The sequence below is a fragment of the Meles meles genome, chromosome 15, assembly GCF_922984935.1.
Source record: "Meles meles chromosome 15, mMelMel3.1 paternal haplotype, whole genome shotgun sequence".
In the NCBI taxonomy this organism is placed as follows: domain Eukaryota; kingdom Metazoa; phylum Chordata; class Mammalia; order Carnivora; family Mustelidae; genus Meles; species Meles meles.
Window position 1 is genome coordinate 31,687,795 of NC_060080.1, and position 21,260 is coordinate 31,709,054.

The 21,260-nt window shown below is 40.6% G+C and overlaps 1 protein-coding gene across 2 annotated transcripts in view; it reads right to left on the bottom strand.

Moving 5' to 3' along the window:
• Positions 1-4,704: 4,704 nt before the first annotated feature.
• Positions 4,705-21,260, bottom strand: part of CDKL4 (cyclin dependent kinase like 4) — a 47,096-nt gene continuing 30,540 nt past the window's right edge. For both annotated transcript variants that reach the window (XM_045979497.1, XM_045979498.1), the window contains exons 5-10: positions 19,075-19,165; positions 17,929-18,126; positions 16,460-16,542; positions 15,536-15,592; positions 9,966-10,100; positions 4,705-7,772 (exon numbers count right to left, since the gene is read on the bottom strand). In XM_045979497.1, coding sequence (XP_045835453.1) covers positions 7,671-7,772; positions 9,966-10,100; positions 15,536-15,592; positions 16,460-16,542; positions 17,929-18,126; positions 19,075-19,165 — 666 coding nt within the window. In that variant the 3' untranslated portion in view covers positions 4,705-7,670. The remainder of the gene's footprint in view (positions 7,773-9,965; positions 10,101-15,535; positions 15,593-16,459; positions 16,543-17,928; positions 18,127-19,074; positions 19,166-21,260) is intronic.

Sequence of the window (21,260 nt, forward strand, 5' to 3'; positions counted from 1 at the left end):
CACTGTTATTGTACACCCGAGACTAATAAAGTATTGTATGTCAACCATACTTCAATTAAAAAGTAATAAGTGAAATAGTCAAACTAAAAAATATTCTATGGATTTCATTCAAAGGACCACATACAACTGTAGAAGTTAATACCTTCCCAAAGTTCTAGAGGGTAATAAAAGTAATAATCAATCATTATATATCTTGCTGTCACAAAGCACATTAACATCATTGTTTCATGTAATAACTTTTAACAACCTCAGTTGTTAAGATTCTCATTTCAGGTCAGTGTTATTCTCACTGTAGACTTGGAGGCACTGAGGATCACAGGTCATGACCTGGAAGTGGTAAAGCCAAAATATGACCTGTGGTCGGATGTCTTTCTGGTTCAGAGAGAGGGAAAATGTGGAAAGACAGTGAAACCAGTCATCCTGAATCCTCAAAGGTGCTGGAGACCTTTTTGAATGAGGAGAAGCTCTTTGGGTGCAATTAGATAAGTCTTTTCCCTAAGAGCAGAGATGATGATCGCTAGCTGAGGTCTGCTGAACTGGAGGGTACGTGAGGAGTACTGGTTAAAAACACCCACCAGGACCCAAAACTGATTGATTCTTTTTTGGGGCAAAAGATAGAAAATGAATAGTTTGGTGCCTACCCAGTTGTCTAACACAGACATGAATATTTTTCTTGCAAAAAGAGGGGAAGTTTCCTCTTCTTAAAACTTCCTTTCCTTGAAAGAGATCAGGTAAATTTTTACCAAGAGTGTGTTCATGTATTTTGTAAAATCCAATGTTTGGGTCATTTCTTGATTATGTTGTTTTAGATTTCCTCCATAGGATACACGTTTTATGAGAAGATGATGTCCTCGTTGAAAGCATAGTAGCTTTGACTAAAATAATAATATCCAAAGAGAGGGGCCAAAGAGAGTGGGAAGAATGGTTTTCAGATTCCCTACAGTGTATTTATAGTTCTAGGCTAAATAACATCAGATCCCTGCCTTACATTAAGTGTGCATATTATTTGAGCACATGCTTCTCAACTTCAATGATATACAATTGAAAAGCATACTCTTTTCAGTTATCCACTGCTACAAAACAAATCACCCCAAAACCAAGTGGCTTAAAACAACTTATTCTCATAATTTTGTGGGTGAGCTGGGCACAGCTGGGCTGTTATGCTGTTCTATTTGACACTTACTTGGCTATATTCGGCTGGTGGCTGCACTGAGTTGGAAGGTCCAAGAAGGCTTTACTGGCCTCTTGGTGCTCCTCTGGTGGCCTCTTTGTCTTCACACCATATCTTGTCATCTGGAGGTCTAGCCTAAGCTTCTTTACAGCATGGTGGCTCTCTCTTCCCCAGAGAGAGAAAGCAGAAGTTGCCAGGCCTTTTAAAGACCTAAGCCCCAAAATGGCACAGTGGGACATGGGCTGCATTCTGTTTGTCTCGGGAAGTCACTGGTCACAAGGTGGGGAGCAGGGAGGGAGACTTTACCATCTTGATAAAAGGAATGGCAAAGGGTCATTGCAAAAGGCCCGTGGGATGGGAGAAACTGTTGCAGTCAGCACTGGAAAGAATCTTCTGCACTCTTCCAACACAGCACTACTAAAAATACTGACAGCAGAAAGGTTAGTTCAAGAGAAAATAAAAGAATGAAGCATCTTTAAACAATGACCTCATTCCTTACTTTACTGATTGTTTTTCTCTCTTTTGATCTCTGGTCTAAGTTTGGTCTTGAGCCTCTTCAACCTTTTAAACCTGCAACAGAAACTACTGTGATGATCTGGAACTGAAGTTGCAAGAAAATTTTGTTTTGTAGTTTATGTATTGGGAAGGGTCAGAGAAATATTTTGAGGAGTTGGAAGAAAAAGAAACTTAACAGCTTCAAAGTAAATGTTCTCAGGGACAAACATCTACTGGGTTGGACTGGAAAAGATTTTCTTAGTTTTTCCATTTGTGAAAATTGCCAACCCAAGACACAAAAACGAAGAGTTGCTGTATCAACTGTTCATATAGTCCAACTGGGAGCAAATGAAATAAGTTCTGAAAAAAATTTTTTTAATTTATTTTTTAGGATTATTTATTTATTTTTCAGAGAGAGAGAGAGAGAGAGCGAGCGCACAAACAGAGCAAGAAGTAGGCAGAGGGAGAAGCAAGCGGGCCCACCGCCGAGCAGGGAGCCCAAAGAGGGACTTGATCCCAGGACCCCGGGACCATGACCCAAGCCGAAGGCAGATGCTTAACCGACTGAACCACCCAAGCGTCCCACAAGTTCTGAAATTTATATGTGAATATGACAGTTTTTCTCATTTAAATACAAAGTATATGGCAATGCACTAAGAGGTGAGTTGAATAGAAATAAGGAAACAGAAATATTTCTAACTTTTATTAAAATAAGCTAAAGAACATATTCAGGTTAAGTTATATATACAAATATAAGGTCACCAAAGTATTTAAGCCCATATTTAGGTTTTATAAATATCTGAAGCTAAATTTTAAAAATATTGTGTATATTTAACATAACAACTAAAACTGCTTCGTAGTGAATTGTTTCTATAGTATAAGTTGCTGTCATGCTAATTATTGTGTGCTAATTAATATTACAGCTACAGTTTCATGTGGTTTGTAATAGACCTGTTTCTATCCTAATATATTCTAAAATCCTAAGTAGACACAACATCTTCAATGTGACAATATTGAGAGACATGGTCAGTGACAAGTGTTCACAACAGAAAAGAAAATTTTAACTTTAATAAATACAAGTTGTTTCTACTCCTATTAAGTAGGATAACCAATTCTCAGCTTGAGTAGATTACAGGTTAAATATAAAGTAGACTGAAACTGAGTCTCTGCTACTCAAATATAAAATGAGTATAATTCAGATATATTTGTAGATTTCCCTTAAGTTACCATTTGCTGGAAGCATTAAAAGTTTTGTTGAAGTTAGAAATGTCCTCAATGTTCTTTGCCTTAATGGATATCTTAAATTAGTGTTTCACAGCGTATATGTCATTTCCCAGCTAATTAGAGTTAGATTAAAACTTCAAAGAATGATTACATATTACTCTGCATTTTAAAAGCACACCTGTTTTATTTACATTACTTTAAATTTAGTGACAATTAGCTTTAAAATCCACTTTAGTTTATAAAATTTATAAATTTATCAAATTGAACCTCCACTAGACAGTTGTCTGCAAACTACTATTGACGTGATAGGACTAGGAGGGAGTGGTTGTGTGTGTGTTTGGGTGAGTGTGAAAGCAAGCAAGCGAGGGAGAGATGAGAGGCAGGGAGGGAGAGAGAGAGAGATCTAGCCCCTGGTTAGATCATAAAACCCAAAATCTATCTTGCTGTTGTTAATGAGAAACAATCTCTCGAAAGCCTCTTCTTCTTTTTTTTAAACATTTTATTTATTTATTTGACAGAGAGAGATCACAAGTAGGCAGAGAGGCAAGCAGAGAGAGTGAGAGGGAAGCAGGCTCCCTGCTGAGCAGAGAGCCCGATGCGGGGCTCGATCCCAGGACCCCGAGATCATGACCTGAGCCCAAGGCAGCGGCTTAAACCACTGAACCACCCAGGCGCCCCTGGAAAGCCTCTTCTAATGGGAGTAACATCTAGCACAGAAATGCCATGTGCTATGGAGAGTCACAGAAGTCCACGCTGAATGGGAGCCCTAGAAAACACCTAACTTATCTCTTCTACTTTTCAAATGAGAAAATGAAGGCACAGAACAGTTACACATTGTGACAAGGCTACACGGAGAATTGCAAGCCAGTCAAGAACCTGGTGTCCTAATGCCCAGACCAAATGCTAAGTCTGTTATTCCTTAACCTACCACTCATAAAGAGTTTGTCTTCTACCAGAACAAGAATGAAGTTGTTGAGTTCCTGATTTTAAAACAAACACCCACACTCACACACACTTACATACACCCCCCCAAAACATTACCTTGTTCTTGTATGGCATTTTTTTCTTTGTCTTAATTGCATGCATCACAAATTTATATGTAATGCATTATAAATCAGAATCTGTGATTCAGCTAATACCTTATACTGACTCCCCAGTTTTTTCAAGATTTTCAGGTTTGTGCAGTTGTAGGATCATTCCTCTTCTGGTAGTTTGGTAGTATGTTTTAATTAACAAAAAGAGATTTTTGGTCTTTTCACTGTTGTTGTTGTTGTTGTATTGTTTTGTTTTTTTGTTTTGAGAATTCTGTGCCATTCACGTTGTTCCAAAACCAGGAATGGAAGTCATTGGTGGTGAGAAATGATTAAGAAAATACCATCTTTTTGAAAAACTATAATTCTATGACAAGTAAGCTAAAGAACCGTAACAAATCTTCAGAGTCGAGAATTTTTTCAAAATAACATTAATTTTCTTAGGTCTTAGAGTTGGGAGATCTGCAAGAGCAATGAGGAGCAGTGATATGGCTGACTGAGAAGGGAGATAATCTGCTCTCTGCTCATCTCTTTCTTTCCTGCTTGAGAACTTCTTTGCACCCCTTCTTCAATTATCTCCCTAAGCCAAAGCAGGCAAAAGTCTCCTGAATACAACTTTTTAATCATTCAGTCTAGTTGAAATTATCTTCGAAAAGTGAACCCATGTGGCGCCTGGGTGGCTTAGTCAGTTAAGCATCTGCCTTTGGCTCAGGTCATGATCCTAGGGTCCTGGGATTGAGCCCCGCATCAGGCTCCCTGCTCAGCAGGGAGCCTGGTTCTCCTTCTCCCTCTGCTGCTCCCCCTGTTTGTGCTCTCTCCCTCTGTCAAATAAATAAAATCTTAAAAAAAAAAAAGTGGCCCCCTCAAAGGGCTTTGTGGTTGGGGGCAAGTGGAACAAGCGCATCCAAATATAACTAGGACTGAAAGGGAATTCAAAGGCAGAGTCCCAGCAAATAGCCTTCCAGGGCTGATAAAGGTCTAATGAAACATCCTTTTCTATGGTGTTATTTCCTTCTTCCCGGAAGAAGCAGCAGAAGCACAAAGAACTAAAGTCTACATTTTCGGTTCTCTGTAAAGTGCTCTAAAACCAAACCAAACCAAAACAAAACAAAACAAAACAAACTGCTTGGCTGCTTGGAGCTTCTCAGGTACAATGTGCTAAGTCTGAGGAAATCAGGGTGTGAAGAGATCACGCCCGGGGTGGAGAGAGGGGAAGCATTCACGTGGTGCCGCTTACCACGATGGCGCAATATTTGGATGGCAGCAGGAAAGAGCTGTATATAATAATTTAAAAAGCTTGGAAGCTGGCACGGGTGAGACAAGTCACAGGTGAGCCAGAAACCTTACTAGGATGTAAAGGAAACACGTGGTTACAGAATTGTGTGGGCTTCTGTGAAGAGCCTGATAGGGTTCACAGAAGTCAGCACTTAATTTGGGCACTAGATGTTCCAGCACAGCTGTTTTCCATGTGGCTGAGAATTGCAAGGGAGTGTGTGTGCAGCTCCGAAGTGAGAAACAGGCACTTCAAACAGAGAAGAGTTGCAGGTTGAGGTCTGTGGGCTTGTGTGGTTCAGAGGCCGGTCGCCCAGGGAAAGGGCCAATGTGCAAGGGTTACTCAGATGATTTTCTTCATGGTAAAAGCACTGCAGCAGAGTGTTTTCCTAAAGCTTTATATGCTTTCTCCTCCCCCCCGCCCCCGTGATCTCTAAATGATGCATCTGTCTATGGGAAAAAAATTGAGAGAGAAAAATGCCAGTTTGCGTTAGTTCTTAAATGTAAGCAAAAATAAGGAAAGACAGTCACCCTATCAACCCTTGCCAAAAAGTCCATCGTTGTCTGAAGCATGATTATAAGCAAAATGGCAAGTGGGGCTGTGTGCTGTATTCTGAATTTCTGCGTGTGCGTGTGTGTGTTATGTAGATACACAGGAGAGCTGGAGCAGGAGTAGCCTGGCAATGAGAAGGCCTACATGGTAAAAACATTATGAAAGTTAGAAATGTTTCAGCAAAGTTGCCTTTTATCTTTTATTTCTCATTTTCTTTGTTCCTGTGGCCTCATTTAATTAAAAATGCGAGAGACATACAAATCTGAAGAGGCACATTCTTGATGATAAGATGACAAGAAGAACTTAGAAGCTTATAGTCACACTAAGCATGTTAAGTGGCCAAATAAGCCCACTTAGAACACCCTTCCAGTGAGCAGGAAACTACTGAGACACCGTAATTCCTAAGTAAAGAGATGCTCCTCCCAAATAAGTGAAGATTCTCTAGAAGGTTCCATGGCCATGTTTATACGTGCAATAAACTTTTAGAGGTGAACAGAAGATGGTACTGTGTTTTCTTTTTTTTTTAATTTTTTTTTTTTTTTTGGTACTGTGTTTTCCTAAAAACAGTTTATGCTTGGTGTAGGTGGGAGATACCTGGTGTTTCTTGGAATTATGTGTATTTGCAAAATTTAACAACGTTCAGGTAAGCATGCCAGACCCAGGAGCAGAAAAGAGTTAATGCAATAATTTAATATTTATTGAAACATCACTATTTTGTGCCTTTATGCCAGACAGTGGTAGACAACCCCATATTATTTTACATGAGTTCCTTGCTAGCAAATGAAAAGCCCTTTAAACAGACTGCATCATTCTTCCATGTCTAGGATAAAAGGCATCTACTATGTTGTTTCAAAACTTATAAATATATATGTATATATAGATGGGTACATATGTGTGTATGTAGGTGTATCTGTCAAGTGTCCTCGAGAAAATATCCCAATGTAAACTGGGCTCACCTATTGTGGTGTTTTGTTTGTTTGCTTCTTTTTTTTGGTAGGAGACCCAAAGAATGTAACTGAAAGATAATCTTTTTGTTGTTGGAAGCATTACAAACCTGATCTGATCATGATACACAAGTTTAGGGCTGTACAAGTTCACAGAGGCTATGGATTCAAATGTTTGGAAGTGTATCGACCTTGAACCAAATATTTAAGACACACACCCAACAGGATATATCTAGGCACTGAGATGATCAAGCCAGGAAAAAGAAAAAGAAACCACGATGTTCTAAAGTACAGCATTAGAGTCAGCAGTCAATTATCACAGGGTATTATGTCATGGGGATGGTAATTCCTTGTAGTTCCTTATTTGCTATGTAAATGTATGGAATTTTCTCTGGCTTTCTTTAAAATTAGAATCGTCAGTGTCTCATGAGACAGAGAAAGTCGAGTCTTCCGTGGAATCGAGGGATAAACCTACATGACATTTCCAGGTTCCCTTCCTACACCAATATAAAATCCAGCATTACTCAACAGACCTGGTTACAATAAGCGTGAATTAAAATGCAGAAACATAATGTCATTCCTTACACAAACAACAGTTAGGCAAGCTATTTGTTAATGCTCTAAGACATTATGTAGTCAGGTAAATCAAAATGACATATGTAACTCTTTTCCAAAAATCAACGTACAAGCCCACAAATTCTCTAAGTTGCCTCTGGAAGGGCTGCTCTGATGAAATGGAAAATGTCTCCTCCATATGTGCAGTTTCAGACTCTCTAACATTTAAAGAAAATGTTCTAAAAGATAAAGTTGGCATATAAAAAGCATGGGCAGAGGAATCAGTAATGATCAGAGCAAAACAATTCTAGAAGGCATCTTAATTTTCATATGGCTCATTTGCATTTGAAACACTGAGAATCCCTATCTCTCTTGTACAAAAATGTGTACATGTTAAATTACTTTCCACTTGAAAGAACATTTTCCTAAATGTTTGGAAGATGATCAAATTTTAACTGGAGGACTTGTTTTCTTCCATCAGGTGTGGGGGAGATGTGGCTTCCTGGTATGAGAGGCAACAGTTGATTCTAATAGCAGAACAAGACAAAAATAAGAAAGTAAATGGAAAAGAACTCCTATTTGTACAGTTTGATTTAATGATGGTAAAACAAAAAGGATACATATGATACAAAGATGTCAGAAGAGATCAATTTAAAAATCAAACAGGGTTACCTTTCCAAAAATTGTGATATTCTGATATGAAAATAGGTTCTATTACTTATTCTAGGATTCTCATGGATATAGTTGATTTCTTTCAGAATGTTAATTTCTGAGTATCTAGTCAGTGTTTAAAAGCTAGATACCCAACAGCTATTAGACAATAATTTCTGAGCATCTACATTCTACCTATCTTAAATTATTAATTTTAGGATATTTGGCAAAACAGTAAAGATTTAATACCTCTTTACTAACAATACTAAACAATATTTAGTGTTAAGGAAATTGTTGGGTTACTCACTCAGATCTAGAAGTTGGTACCAGGGGGAAATTTGAACTCACAAAGTAAAAGCACATTGGATGAAAAGATCTTTTTGAATTTTTAGTTTATTTTCTAATAACGGTAAAATGTTTAGGGAAGAGGCCCATGTTTTGAAAGAAAACCAGAACCTGAAAGACATCCTGCCTTCCTCTTGGCCTTGCTCTCCAGAGACTTCACCTGGTGGCGGGAGATGCTTAGGCATGGTCTCAGTGGTGGTGGGGGGAGGGGGGGACTCTAGTAAGGCTTCCTCATGAAGTAGGGACAGGATGTAGTTGACTAAGGACAGAAAACACGACCTAAGTTCTGTAAATGAGATTATTTAGGTCTATGCTGCTCTTTGTACTTCTTTTCCTTTTGGAGGAATAAAGTCCCTGAACTGCGTAGTGGGGCTACCGGGCATTAAGGAATGGGAAACACAGCCGTGTAAGTCTTCAGACTTACAGGGAGGGCAGCATCCGCACCCCCCACCCCCCAGGCGAGGATGGTAGAATGGCAGTCAGGAACCTAGGGGCAGGATGGGGTAGTGCTGCTGTTCACCCTCTCAGGCCAAGCGTGGGGAATCTGGTGAGATGTTTCCAAGGGGACAGTGTTTTTACACACAACTCACCCTGCATTTCGAACAGCTGCCTCAGACTTACTTGAGCAAACCCTAATCTTTTGGTTAAGCAAAGGGCACTGGGCTCGACCTGCAAACACACAACTTAAAACAGTAGAAGCTAAAATGGTCTATGTAGTAAAAATTTGAAAATCATCTTAACATGTCATCTTATTGATTCGTTTGCTCTTTCTCAATGAACTTTGATTTAATGATCAAAAGGTTGAAAAATAAACCCCTGCTTTCTTCTTTTATAGTAGACATGCTAGTAAGATGATAAATGACCAATAAGTAGATCCAAGGTGGACCCTGAAGCAAACAGAATGGGATGATTGTCCATCTGTTAACTCGAAAGTTACATTTTTGTTTATTAATAAGCAGCGTTCAGCTATTTACTTATTTGGATAATATTTACCGAGTACCTTCTATAGGTCAGACACTGTTTTAGGTGCTGGGACACAAGATAAAAAATAACCCCCAAACCAAAACAAACCTACTACCATGGGGTTTATGTTTTAATTTCAAAGTTTTTCTGAAACCAAGTAAAGCAATAGTAACCCGAGAAACTGCAGAATCAAGGCTTGTCATATTCATCATGTTGTTCTATGATATTGGCTACATTTTAGGATAGAATTTGGTTCTCAGGCCTTTGAGTTTCATCTCTTAGTATCTGCCAGAGCTTGTCCTTGGTTTTGAGGAAAAGCCTAGGGAAGGCAGGCTTAGGTGCCTGACATCAGTAAGAAGGGAAGAGTTGAGTTTCCTTTATGGTGTGTCTGGAGGCGACAGAGGATCCTGGAATTCCTTGGTAACATTTAAACTCAGTCCTGCTGTTTTGGGGGTTTTATTGTACGAAGTTGTTGTATTTTGCGTCCATGATCTGGCAGGTGAACTATCCAATCAGCATAGCAAAAAGTTGAGCAATACTTTGATTCAAGTATATTTGGAATAAGATTTTGCAACCAATTTGGATATTTTCATGGTTTTATGATTTTATTACATCAATCACCAAAATTTATTAAGATAAACAAATACAACTAAACCAGTGCAAAGAAAGGTCTTGGTGTCCAACTAGTCTCACTTTGAAAGGCAGAAAAAGAAAAAAAAAAGAATCATTTTTATAGCACTTTAACTTTTGAACAGAGGTACCTGCTGGCGTCTTCTGTTTCTTCCTTCAGTACGTGCTTTTCTTTTAATTTGGTCTTCATGAAAAGAATCAAAGTAGGGGCTCTCCAGGAGTTGGGCACAGGTTAATCTGTCATCAGGATTCATCTTTAGACACGCCTTTGGAAGAAAAGAAAGTGTGAAAAGAGCAGCCTATTTTGTTACTATGACTGAAATTGAATAATTTGTTAGAGCAAATATGAGCTTAGAAAATTTTCAGGTTTGGGGCACCTGGGTGGCTCTGTGGGTTAAGCCTCTGCCTTCGGCTCAGGTCATGATCTCAGGGTTTTGGGATTGAGCCCTGCATTGGGCTCTCTGCTCAGCAGGGAGCCTGCTTCCCCCTCTCTTTGCCTGCTTCTCTGCCTACTTGTGATCTCTGTCTGTCAAATAAATAAATAAAATCTTAAAAAAAATTTTTCAGGTTTGTATATTATCAAGTATTGAAACTCGTTAATAACTAGAATTACTTTTTTTTTTGTTTTTGCCATTCAAAGTCTTGAGGGTAGAATTGAACATTCAGTGTCTCTGGAAGGGGGCTACAAGTACAGCAGGTGTTTCTTTTTTTTTTTCTTCAAAGACTTTATTTGTCAGAGAGAAAGAGAGAGATACAGAGCACAAGCAGGGGGAGTGGCAGGCAGAGGCAGAGGGAGAAAATGACTCCCTGTTGAGCACAGAGCCTGATATGGGATGCGATCTCAGGACCCCGAGATCATGACCTGAGCCAAAGGCAGATGCTTAACTGAGCCGCCCAGGCATCCCGTAGATCAGATGTTTCTGCCAATAATATCTTTTCACTACTTGTCAAAGCAAATAGTTTGTGGGACACTTTAAGTGTGATCCTGGGTGTGATCCCAGGACCAGCTGCATTAGCATTCCGTAGCAACTTCCTCTAAATGCAGTTCCTGCTCAATCAAAAGCACTGGGGGTGGGAGCCCACCAGTCTGCATTTGATAAGCTCTCTGGGTGATTCTGATACCTGCTCAAGTTTGAGAACCACTGGTTTAGGGAGATGGCTAAAGTATTTGTCTTTAAAGTCTTCATAATTGGGGCGCCTGGGTTGCTCAGTGGGTTAACCCTCTGCCTTCGGCTCAGGTCATGATCCCAGGGTCCTGGGATCAAGTCCTGCATAGGGCTCTCTGCTCAGCGGGGAGCCTGCTTCCTCCCTCTCTCTCTGCCTGCCTCTCTGCCTACTTGTGATCTTTGTCTAATAAATACATAAAACCTTTAAAAAAATTAAAAAATAAAGCTTCGTAATGAAACAAATCTAAAACCTGGATAATTGGTATATATATTTATATAAGAATAACTAGAGGCAAAAAGGAAAAAATAGTATCATGACCCTTTATATTAGAGACTACTACAAGCCTCTAGCTTTGCCTCCAAGAGAGGGGAGGACTCTGGCAGCAGCAGGGTTGGTGGAATCCTGTCATAGAGATTTTCTTCAAGAAGCCCTGAGACTCTTTGGCCCGAGAATGGGGCTTTCCCATGAAGAAAGATTGTGATCCCTAAGGAATTAGAACTGCCTTAGAACATCCAGGCACAGGAGCTCTGAAATTTCTTGCCTCATGACCATAATAGAGAATTAAAACTTATCAACATAACAGACTTATTTTTGAGGCATTTGGGTGTCCAGATTTATGCCGACTGGGGCTGCCCCAGCAGGGGCTGCCCTGTGGTGTCTGTGCCTCCCTAGCCCCAGCTGACAGGTCTCTGAGACCCTTGGGAATGCCACCACCCCTACAGTCTCACCTGCCCCTTAGAGCCATGTCTGATTGGACCTGGTTTTAGGAAACAGTCCTGTTCGGCATACTCAGGTTCACTTGTCCCTCCAGAGCTGCCACCTGCTCCAAGCAGATCCCACCCCACGCCCACACTGATGATCCCTACCGTAATTAAGTATAGCTGTACTGGGGGTCTGTCTCCTCAAACCCTAACACCGTCAGGACTATAACCAGCACAGAAAGACTGATATTTGAAGATTCTGAATATAAACTGTGGTAGTCTATTTCTTCATCACTCTGTTCTGGCTTTTGCCTCCATCATTCCACTTAAGTGACTTCTGTTACTCATGCCTAGACTTCCATATTCATACATCCAATGGGTAGATCATGTTCTCATCTCCACAGTGTTAGACACTACTGACCACATCCTCCTCCTTGAAACTCCCTTAGGCTTCTTGATGCCTCCCTTTCCTTCTTCTTACCTTGTGACCACCCCTTCTCAAACTAGCCTGTGTTAGTTTACCTTCTTCTCTACAGTGGGTGGGTAGGACTCCTCTAGGCTCAGTCCTAGGCTCTCCTTTCTCCTCTCTGTTTCTAGATAATCTCACTGATTCTTAAGTCTTCAATTACTAAGGTTTATCAGAGACTTCCACATGTATATTTCTGGTCCAGACCTCTCCTTTGAACTCCAGACCCACATATGCTGTGGCCTACTTAACAGTTCTGATTTGTCTCAAGGGCATTGTTATGGGTTGACCTGTGTCCCCACCAAACCATGTCCAAACCCTAAGCCCCAGAACTGCATCATGTTGACCTTGTTTGGAAATGGGGTCTTTGCAAATGTAAATTGTTAAGATGAGATCACACTGGAACAGGTTGGGCCCTAACCCAATGGGATGGTGTTCTTATAAGAGAAGACAGTGCAAAAACAGACACAGAGAAAACACCAGAAGACAGAAGCAGAAGTTGAAGTTCTGCTTTCACAAGCTCAAGAATGTCTAGGGCTACCAGAACTGGTGGAAGCTAGGAAGGACCCACCCTGAAAACTTCAGAGACAGCATGGCCCTACAACACCTTGGCTTGAGACTTCTAGTTTCCAGAACGGTGAGAATAAATTTCTGTTGCTTGCAGTCACCCAGCTGGTGGTATTTTGTTACAACAGCTCTGGGAAACTGATACAGATATCTCATGGTTGCGGCCCTCCTCTACTTACTCCCCAGATCTGAATCATAACTAAGTCCTATCAGTTTAATTTCCAATTATTTGTTAAATTCATCAACTTTCTTTAATGGGCTTTCAATCTATTGAAATACGGTCTATTAAATGCCTATTGGTTTTTACTTTAAAGAATATTTTTAGATTCTAAGAAGAGGCTGCTAGTGCTGAGCTGTTCCATGGGGCCTGGGCTCGAATGACATCCTATTTTGTCAGTTCCAGAAGTAATGAGACGAATCAGGTGGAGTTGAGGCTTCTGAGTTGTTGACTGCCTGGATTAATACCTTTCTATACACCAGGAGGCCGATGAATTCTCAGAGGTGTTCCCTGATCAGAGTGTCCCCAGCCTGAGAAAGGTTTTTAAGATGAGGGATAAGAAATTGAAACTGCAGGGGCACCTGGGTGGCTCAGTGGGTTAAGCCTCTGCCTTCTGCTCAGGTCATGGTCTCAGCGCCTTGGGATCAAGACCCTCATCAGGCTGTCTGCTCAGCAGGGAGACTTCTTCCCCCTCTCCCTCTGCCTGCTGCTCTGCCTACTTGTGATCTCTGTCAATAAATAAATAAAATCTTAAAAAAAAAAGAAATTGGAACTGCAAAGTACATGTCAAGATCCTTTTCTTGAAACTTTAGATTTCACAGAAAAGCCTTAAAAATATTTCCAGGAGCCTATAGACTTCTTCTCTGGCCAGATTAAACTGATACAGTGCTAAAATGTCACTGCTATGAAAGCAAATGAGAACTAAATAATACTGCGTCTGCTGTCTCATTTAAAACCCACTGAAGAGAAACACACAAGCTCTACTGTAGATTGGCTACTCCATGCCACCACTGGCTTTGGCACTCTCATTGGCTGGCACTTCACCCATTTGAGCAGAAACCTGCATAGATGATGGCCTAGTCCCATGGGATGACTACCTGTTAAGGGACCTGAGTCTTATTTGTTATTAAAGATGTCTCCATTGCAGTTAGTGAAAGAAAGCCTTTCTTCATCTAGCCTGGGGCAGGAGTCTAGGAGATGGGGTGTGATCCATGCGACAGCACAACCCTTGATGCACTTAGAGAATCCTTGGGTCTGTGGTCAGACATTACAGGTAAAATCAAATGGTTGAGTGACGAAACTAGCTTCATCCAGAATTGGGTAGACAAATAGGGCACTTCACTTTTGGAACTAATGACAGGGAGTTTGTCCTAGACCTTGGAGTTTTTCTGCCCTGGAATTATCTTCCAGGAAGTTTTCTCTGTCCTTAGTTAGAGGACTAACCAGCAGAAGGTTTGGCCGGCACCTGAGAATGGGTTGAGATTGTGGTGCTGGACAGATAGCCTCCCTGCAGGAGGTCTTGCAGATGGGTCAGAACGGCCTGTCCAGAACAAGGCTGGGAAACTGGAGTTCTAGGACAGGGCATGCTGAGTGCCGGGTTACGGCAGGTCAGAGCAGGGAGACAGAGAGAAAGCAGCCAAGGGCCAGTGAAGCTCTGATATGTGCAGTCTGAGGGCACAGAGATGTCAGGCTTTCAGGAGGAATCAGACCAAAGGAATCCAGCACCCTGGATAGCACCTTAGCAGCGACCACCTTTAGCACAATGGCTAGTCTACACAACTGACTCTAGGTCATCCAGGTGGCTCTACCTTCTAGATCAGGAACTTCTGAGCTAGGCTGTGTATCATAATCACCTAGGGGGATGTTTAAAAATACAAATTCCAAGGTCCTATACAGAGAGATTTCTGCTTCTGTAACTCTTGAGGTTAGATTCTGGAATGTGTATTTTTGAAAAGCCCATTCTGATGAGTAGTCATTTTGATGAATAGTATGGAAACCACTGCTATAGATAGAACTTAATTGGTTGCTAAAAATAGATATCTTTACTGATATCTTCATCCGTATCCCACTAAGAGCTTTCAATATCCACAGTGCTTTTAAGAGTCACATCTTCTAGCATGGGTCAGTTGGTTAAGCATGAATGGCAGACTAATCATAGGTGAATTTCTTCTGTTTTTTATTTGAATTTGTGCTTTGTTTGACTATTTCTTTTGGGCCTAGTGAAAGAGCTATATCTGGTGTCTGCGTGTTTCTGAGTTTGCTTGGTCTACCAATTTTTTAAAAATAATGATTTTAAAGTTTATTTAACCCAATGTATCTAAAATGTAATCAGTTCAACATGTAATTAATATCATAAAACTTCTGAGTGAAATATTTAATATTCCTTATTATAGTAATTTTCTTAGAAATCTAGTACATCTTCATTCTAATTAGCCATATTTCAAGTGTTCAATAGTAATATATAACTATGGACTATGATATTGGACAGTACAATTCTAGACCTTCATCCTCATAAATTTAATGAGTTAACAGTCAAATTTCTTAGTAAATGCAAAAGAATGAATAGTGTTCATCACAGCAAATGCTAATTTACTCTTCTGTCTTTGACTAGTTTTAATGGATATGTTAGAAAGATTAGTGTTTCACTTACTGATGTTCCTTTAACTATAATTATTTTATAGTTCCTTATTATTTTCAGTGACTACTTGGTATTATCTGCCCTGTTGTCAATTCCCCCCCGAGTTACTAGCTTCAATTATTACATTTTGCGGGCAGTAATGGTTATAATTGATTCTTAAGTACCTTCATGAAATTCAAAGACATGGGATGAGCATCTGAGAACTTTTCTTCAAGAGTTTCCTAGAAAACAAAATAAAGAATTTCAGTGTTACATGACAACGAAGTTATGTTTATTTTGACTATATTGGAAATAAGAACACTTTGGAGAAAGACCTCCCCTAGTAGGTTAGATAATTCCTTTTAGGGACTTTTTAAAAGTTCTATTTTTATATAATTTTTACACTATAGTATAAGATTTAAAAGACAAAAACTGGAATTATTTTTTAAATTTCACAATGTCTTGCAATTGATGCTTGTTCAATGTGAGCTCCAAGTGTCCCTGAAATCCTACAACAGTACTTTATTTTATTTTATTTTTTAGAGATTTTATTTATTTATTTGACAGAGAGAGAAAGAGAGAGAGAGAGAGCAAGCAGGGGGAACGACAAACAGAGGGAGAGGGAGAAACCGGTTTGGAGTTTTGATTTTGGATACAATGAAGATCATTTTGTAGAATGACTTTCCACTTGAAAATATCCGTTACCAAGAAATGGTTTTTATGGACTTGACCTTTGTTTCACAAGACAAAAAAAATCGAATGCATGTTTTCAAAATAAAGAAGACTACAGTAAGTACTGTTAGACAGTAGATAATCGCTTCAGGGAAAGGTACTGAGTGCTTTGACTAAAAGGATCAAGGTATTTTTGTAAGGAACTAAATATATCTCCACTTCAAATTTAACCTTAAGTTAATCTTTGACTAGATAGGCCAAGTAGATTTTTAAAGCATTCTCTTGGTTAATTTATGCTGTTTTATATAACTTCTTTGATCTGTGTCAGTGTGCTAGAAGGAAAACAGGAGCCAAAAGTACAGATACTTTTTAAAAAAATACCCCTTTAAAGAAAGTTGCAACACAAATAATAAAATACCCAAGACTGAGCAGCTTACCATGTCTTCTGGCTCAGGAATACTGATGCCATGGAAAAACTGGTTACTTTTGAAGATAGATTGATGTCTTGGGATTAGTTTTCCTGCAAAATACAAACCATGTAACTCATGACAAATTTAATAAAAATGAAAGTGTTTAAAAGAGTAACTTCTGAAGTCCAGATATACAAGAAATAATAAGCCCAATCATTCCTTCCAGATTTGGGAGGAGCAAGTCACTGCAAAACGTGGCTCCTCAGGGAAGGGGCAGTCCTCCCATGCAACTCTCTTTGCCACGTGTGGCTCGGTCTGCCACTCAGCCCCCACCAGAAGATGAGGCAAGAAAACCATGCTGAGGGCTTTACAACAAGATCTCATAACTATCTCACAGTAGTTGCTATTTTTAATGAGCGAAATGAGGCTTAGAAGTTCAATAACCTGTCTAAAGTCACATGGTCATTAAGGGACAGATGCAGGATTCAAACTCAGGTCTGTCTCATGCCTGCTTAATGTAAATTTCCACAGTCCTTTTCAGCAATCAGTCAAATAATATATACTTAACATGTGGCCTGTGGTGATCCTCTACCCTACATTTTTCATGCTGTAGAATTCTTGGGAAGAATGTGCTGGAACCAGAGACCAGCATCAGACCAAACAGCAGGGCTTCCATCGCCCAGGAGTTGGGCTGCCAGGATAGGCTTGGGGCAGGGATTAATAAATACCATTGGGTGTGTAAATGTATCGCTTTCCTTGTGTCCGTGCTGCTTCGTATAAAGCTGTAGCCAACCTTCTGGGTCACATCCTCTTCCAACTGCCCACGGATGCTGACACATGGTGGAAGCTTATGGAAGGGGACCCTTGAGTCCTATTCCTGCTCTGCATCTAACTTTTATATGATTTCAAGCCAATCATGGAAGCTCCCTGAGCCTCAGTTTCCTCACTTGTAACATTGGCACAATTAAAAATGTTATAATCCTTAATGGGTTTTTCTAAAGACTGGGAGAGATGAAGTGTGTGAAAGTAATTTATAAATTCTTAAGTGCTGTACAAAGTAGCAGAGTTGAATAGTTGCAACAGAGACAGGACAAAACCTAAAATATTTATCATCAGGCCCTTTGTAGAAGGTCTGTTGACCCCTGCTCTAGAGTAAAGGGAGGAAAGCCCTGCTTTGCAGTGGGCAGATATGACATTTGATCAAATATCTCATCTACGCAGATGACTCCTATTGTTGTCCCTATCTTAGCCTGACATGGAAAGTAAGTGGATAGTTTACTCCAAGGCTAATTGACTTGACTCGGAAAGGCACCTGAGAGTCCCTCGCTGAGCAGAGTTATGGCTCCACATGGAGAAAATGGTTGGGCTCTGGCAACAACCTAGCACAAGCAATCGAGTAACACTTAGGAGAAGCAAGAAGGCTCTTGTTCGGTACAGTGACGTCCTATCGCTCTAACAATTGAGCAGCCCTGTAAGCCATAAAATGCAACACCTACCCAGTGTTCTGATGATCAGATAAAGCTGGTCCACATCTGATTTCCCAGGCCAGAGTGGCTGGCCTGTCAGAAGCTCTGCAAAAACACAGCCAGCGGCCCATACGTCCACGGAGGAACCGTACTGTGTGTCTCCCACAAGAAGTTCTGGAGCTCGGTACCACCGTGTCGCCACATAATCAGTGTAGGCATCTCCTGGAACTGCAAATGCGTCAGTCAGATCAGGTGGGTCACATTCCTGTGACATGTGGAGCAGGTCAGGCATTCAGGCAAGCCTCAGTAACTCAGAGGCCACAACACTTCTCCCTCTGGAGGCAGCAAAGGCCCAATTGCCCGAATACTTCCACTGTACGCTCAGACCATCAGCTCAACTCCCACGGGTCCCTCGGCTTAGTGAACACATGTGTTGGCCCACCCAGAGAGGGGGGCAGGAGTGAGGGTTTCTGTAGTGTAACCTCAGGTTGAAGTCAACTTCCAGGTGCACTTTGAAGCCCCCTGTGTCTGTCCTACCAGAGTAGTGGCTGCGTACACCCACCTTACAGTGGGTTTTTGCCTCCCATACAGGTTTAGATTCAGGGAGGAATAATGATTTGTTCCTCTTTCCCTTTGGTTTCCCACCCCCGCCCCCCAGTGTGGGATGACTTCCTTTTTCATAGCACTGTCTCTGAAGGCTCTCCAGAATTTTCCATTTAGTCTTCTAGTCTTACGAACCCCACAGGGTTTTCCTGACGCCTCTGGGACACAGTAATGCCTGCCTCCAGGGAACCACCTCACTCTCGCTTTTGTACTTCACTGTGAACTATCTTGTATTGTGTTTTGTTTCTTTTACTTCAGATTGTAAGTGCATGAAGAGCAGAAATGCATCTTATAATTCTTTTCCTTTGTGAGGCAAAGCACATAATCATGACATCCAGTGAATTCGAGTGGAGTGGAGTGGAGTGGAGTTGCAGAGTGCACTAATGTACTGGGTAAAAGGTAACTTTTACCCAGTGAAAGTTGAAAAGGTGAAGAGGAAATTCAAAGAGGAAAAGAGGAACTTTTCCTCTTTGAATAGTCAGTGTCACATTTAGCATCTGTTCAATATCTAAAACAAGTAAGAGTTTGTATCATTTCATAATCATCTGAAGTAAGTGAAAAATTCCTACTTACTCAGAATTCGTGCAAACCCAAAGTCACAGATCTTGATTATTCCTTGCTTAGTTATTAGAATATTTTCAGGTTTTACATCTCTGTGAATACACTGTAAGATAATATTTGATTATTTCTCTGGGTCATCAAAATGACAAAGATAATAAACATTAAATATTAGTTTAGATGATAAACACAGCTTGTGAGATAAAGATGCTTTTCCTTCATCTTTCTAGAAAAACTTTAATTGGCAAATTTTCACTTGTAAATCTTATCCCACCAAAAGAAAAAAGCTAGAATGCTGCTATATAAGTGAAGGAATTGAAATGATAATTCTTGGATAAGAAAACTTTTTTTTTAAAGAAGGCCGTGTCGTGCAATTATTTCTTCCACATTTTATTGGGCTCTACTTAAACTGCAAGAAGTAAAACTCTAGATGAGATTAGACTCAATGTACCTCTGATAAGAACTGCCACCAGGAATCCCAATTCAGGTTGAATAAGTATTACAGATTTGAGAAACTGGAAAAACATTTGAATGATAACAAAAAAAATGCTTAAAAAGTCGGCTTATAACTAAAGTGACTATATTATTTATTGCTCAAATTGGGATGTGTGAAAGGAGCTCTGCTAGTAATTACGTAGGGACAACAGGACCACACCACAACTGTCCTGGGTAAGCTGGGAGGTATGGTCACCTACTGCTCAAGAGACGCTGAGGCTTCCGCATCAGGGGACAAGGACCACTGCCACTTCCTCAGCAGTGAGCTAAGCTGGGAGCATTAGCAGCTCTCCTGAGAGATGACCACACAGTGCTGTCGGCCGGGGTCCCGCCTGGGAGAGCAGGACACCCCTGTGAGGCATTCTCCCCTCACAGAGGCTCCCATGATTCCTCTGCAGGCAGGGACCTCACAATTTGCGGCACTGCTGTAAAGGCCCTGAATGGAACACGTGCTCCTTGCTGGACGTGCGAGGGCCGTGCTGGGGTAAGGCTGGTTGTGTGAGCCTCACTCCTTGTTCTTCCAGAAGTGGCCGCTCCATGGTGTAGAGGCCCTCCAAGAACACAACTCTGGCCCTATTCTTCAGCACTTTATCTTTCCAGTCCTTCCTCCCAGACAAGCAAACCGACAAAACTGATGGTGCTCAGCCCTCATCTAGAGCTCTGTCCTTTTACAGTCCTTGCGCATGAATTCCTTCATTCCTGCCACTACCTTGTGACGGCAGGTGCCCACTGACAGGGTCTCTGGATTGAGTGTCACAGTAACCAGCTCCTTTTGCCTCACTCCTCTGTATTCTGTCAGTCCCTTTACATATGCCTGCCACATTGACAATTCTGAAGTAATTTTTCTTTGCTTCTGTGGTAGCTATCTGGGAAGAGAAAAGGCTGAGTCCCAAATTCATTTTAGGTCACAAAAATGGCAGTGGTAGTAGAAGCTTGTTCCTAGTTAGTCTCAGTTATTGTCAACTATCTCATATTTTGTATGACCAACAGAAGAAGCGTCTAGGCCTCTTTAAAGTCCTAAGGCCTTAATATCAATTTTTTAAAAATACACCACTGTAGTATAAACCAACAGAGTTTTGAGCTTCTGCCTTTTAAGCAACACATTTATGAAACTTGGATTAACACTTCTGAGTCCTAGTCACAATAGCTGGTGATTTACTAGGAATAGGTTATGTCCCAAAAGAGTTTGCATCAAATTCTAAAATTTCTGGACTACCTGTGGCATTACCAAGGAAATAGACTTAAATCAACACTAGTCTTTTGGCCTATTTAAAGACAATTTTTGGATCTAATGCAAATCCATGTGAAATTTTTAGCAATTTATTTTCCACCAAAAACCCCACAAAGTCAAATCAAGTACTGATGTTTCCCAAGGAAACAAAAATTACTGGTTTAGGTACAGGTAAGAGAAGCTACTGATAGAGGGGAAGAGGATACTGCAGAAAGCAAAAGAGGGCAAAACTGCCTGGAACAGTAGGAAGTCAAGCACGGAGAACGGCAGCCGCTTAGTCATACCGCATTCACTTTCTCTGCTGCCAAGCTATGCTCAGTGCACACTCATAGTGCCTCTGGCAATCAGCTTGCTTTCCACCAAAGACCAAAAAAACCTGCAAGTCAGTGTGACAGAAGCAAGTTTTTTTTTTTTTTTTAATTTTTAAAATAACTTGGGTTGCATACACAGCTTTTAGAAAATACTGTTCAAGTTG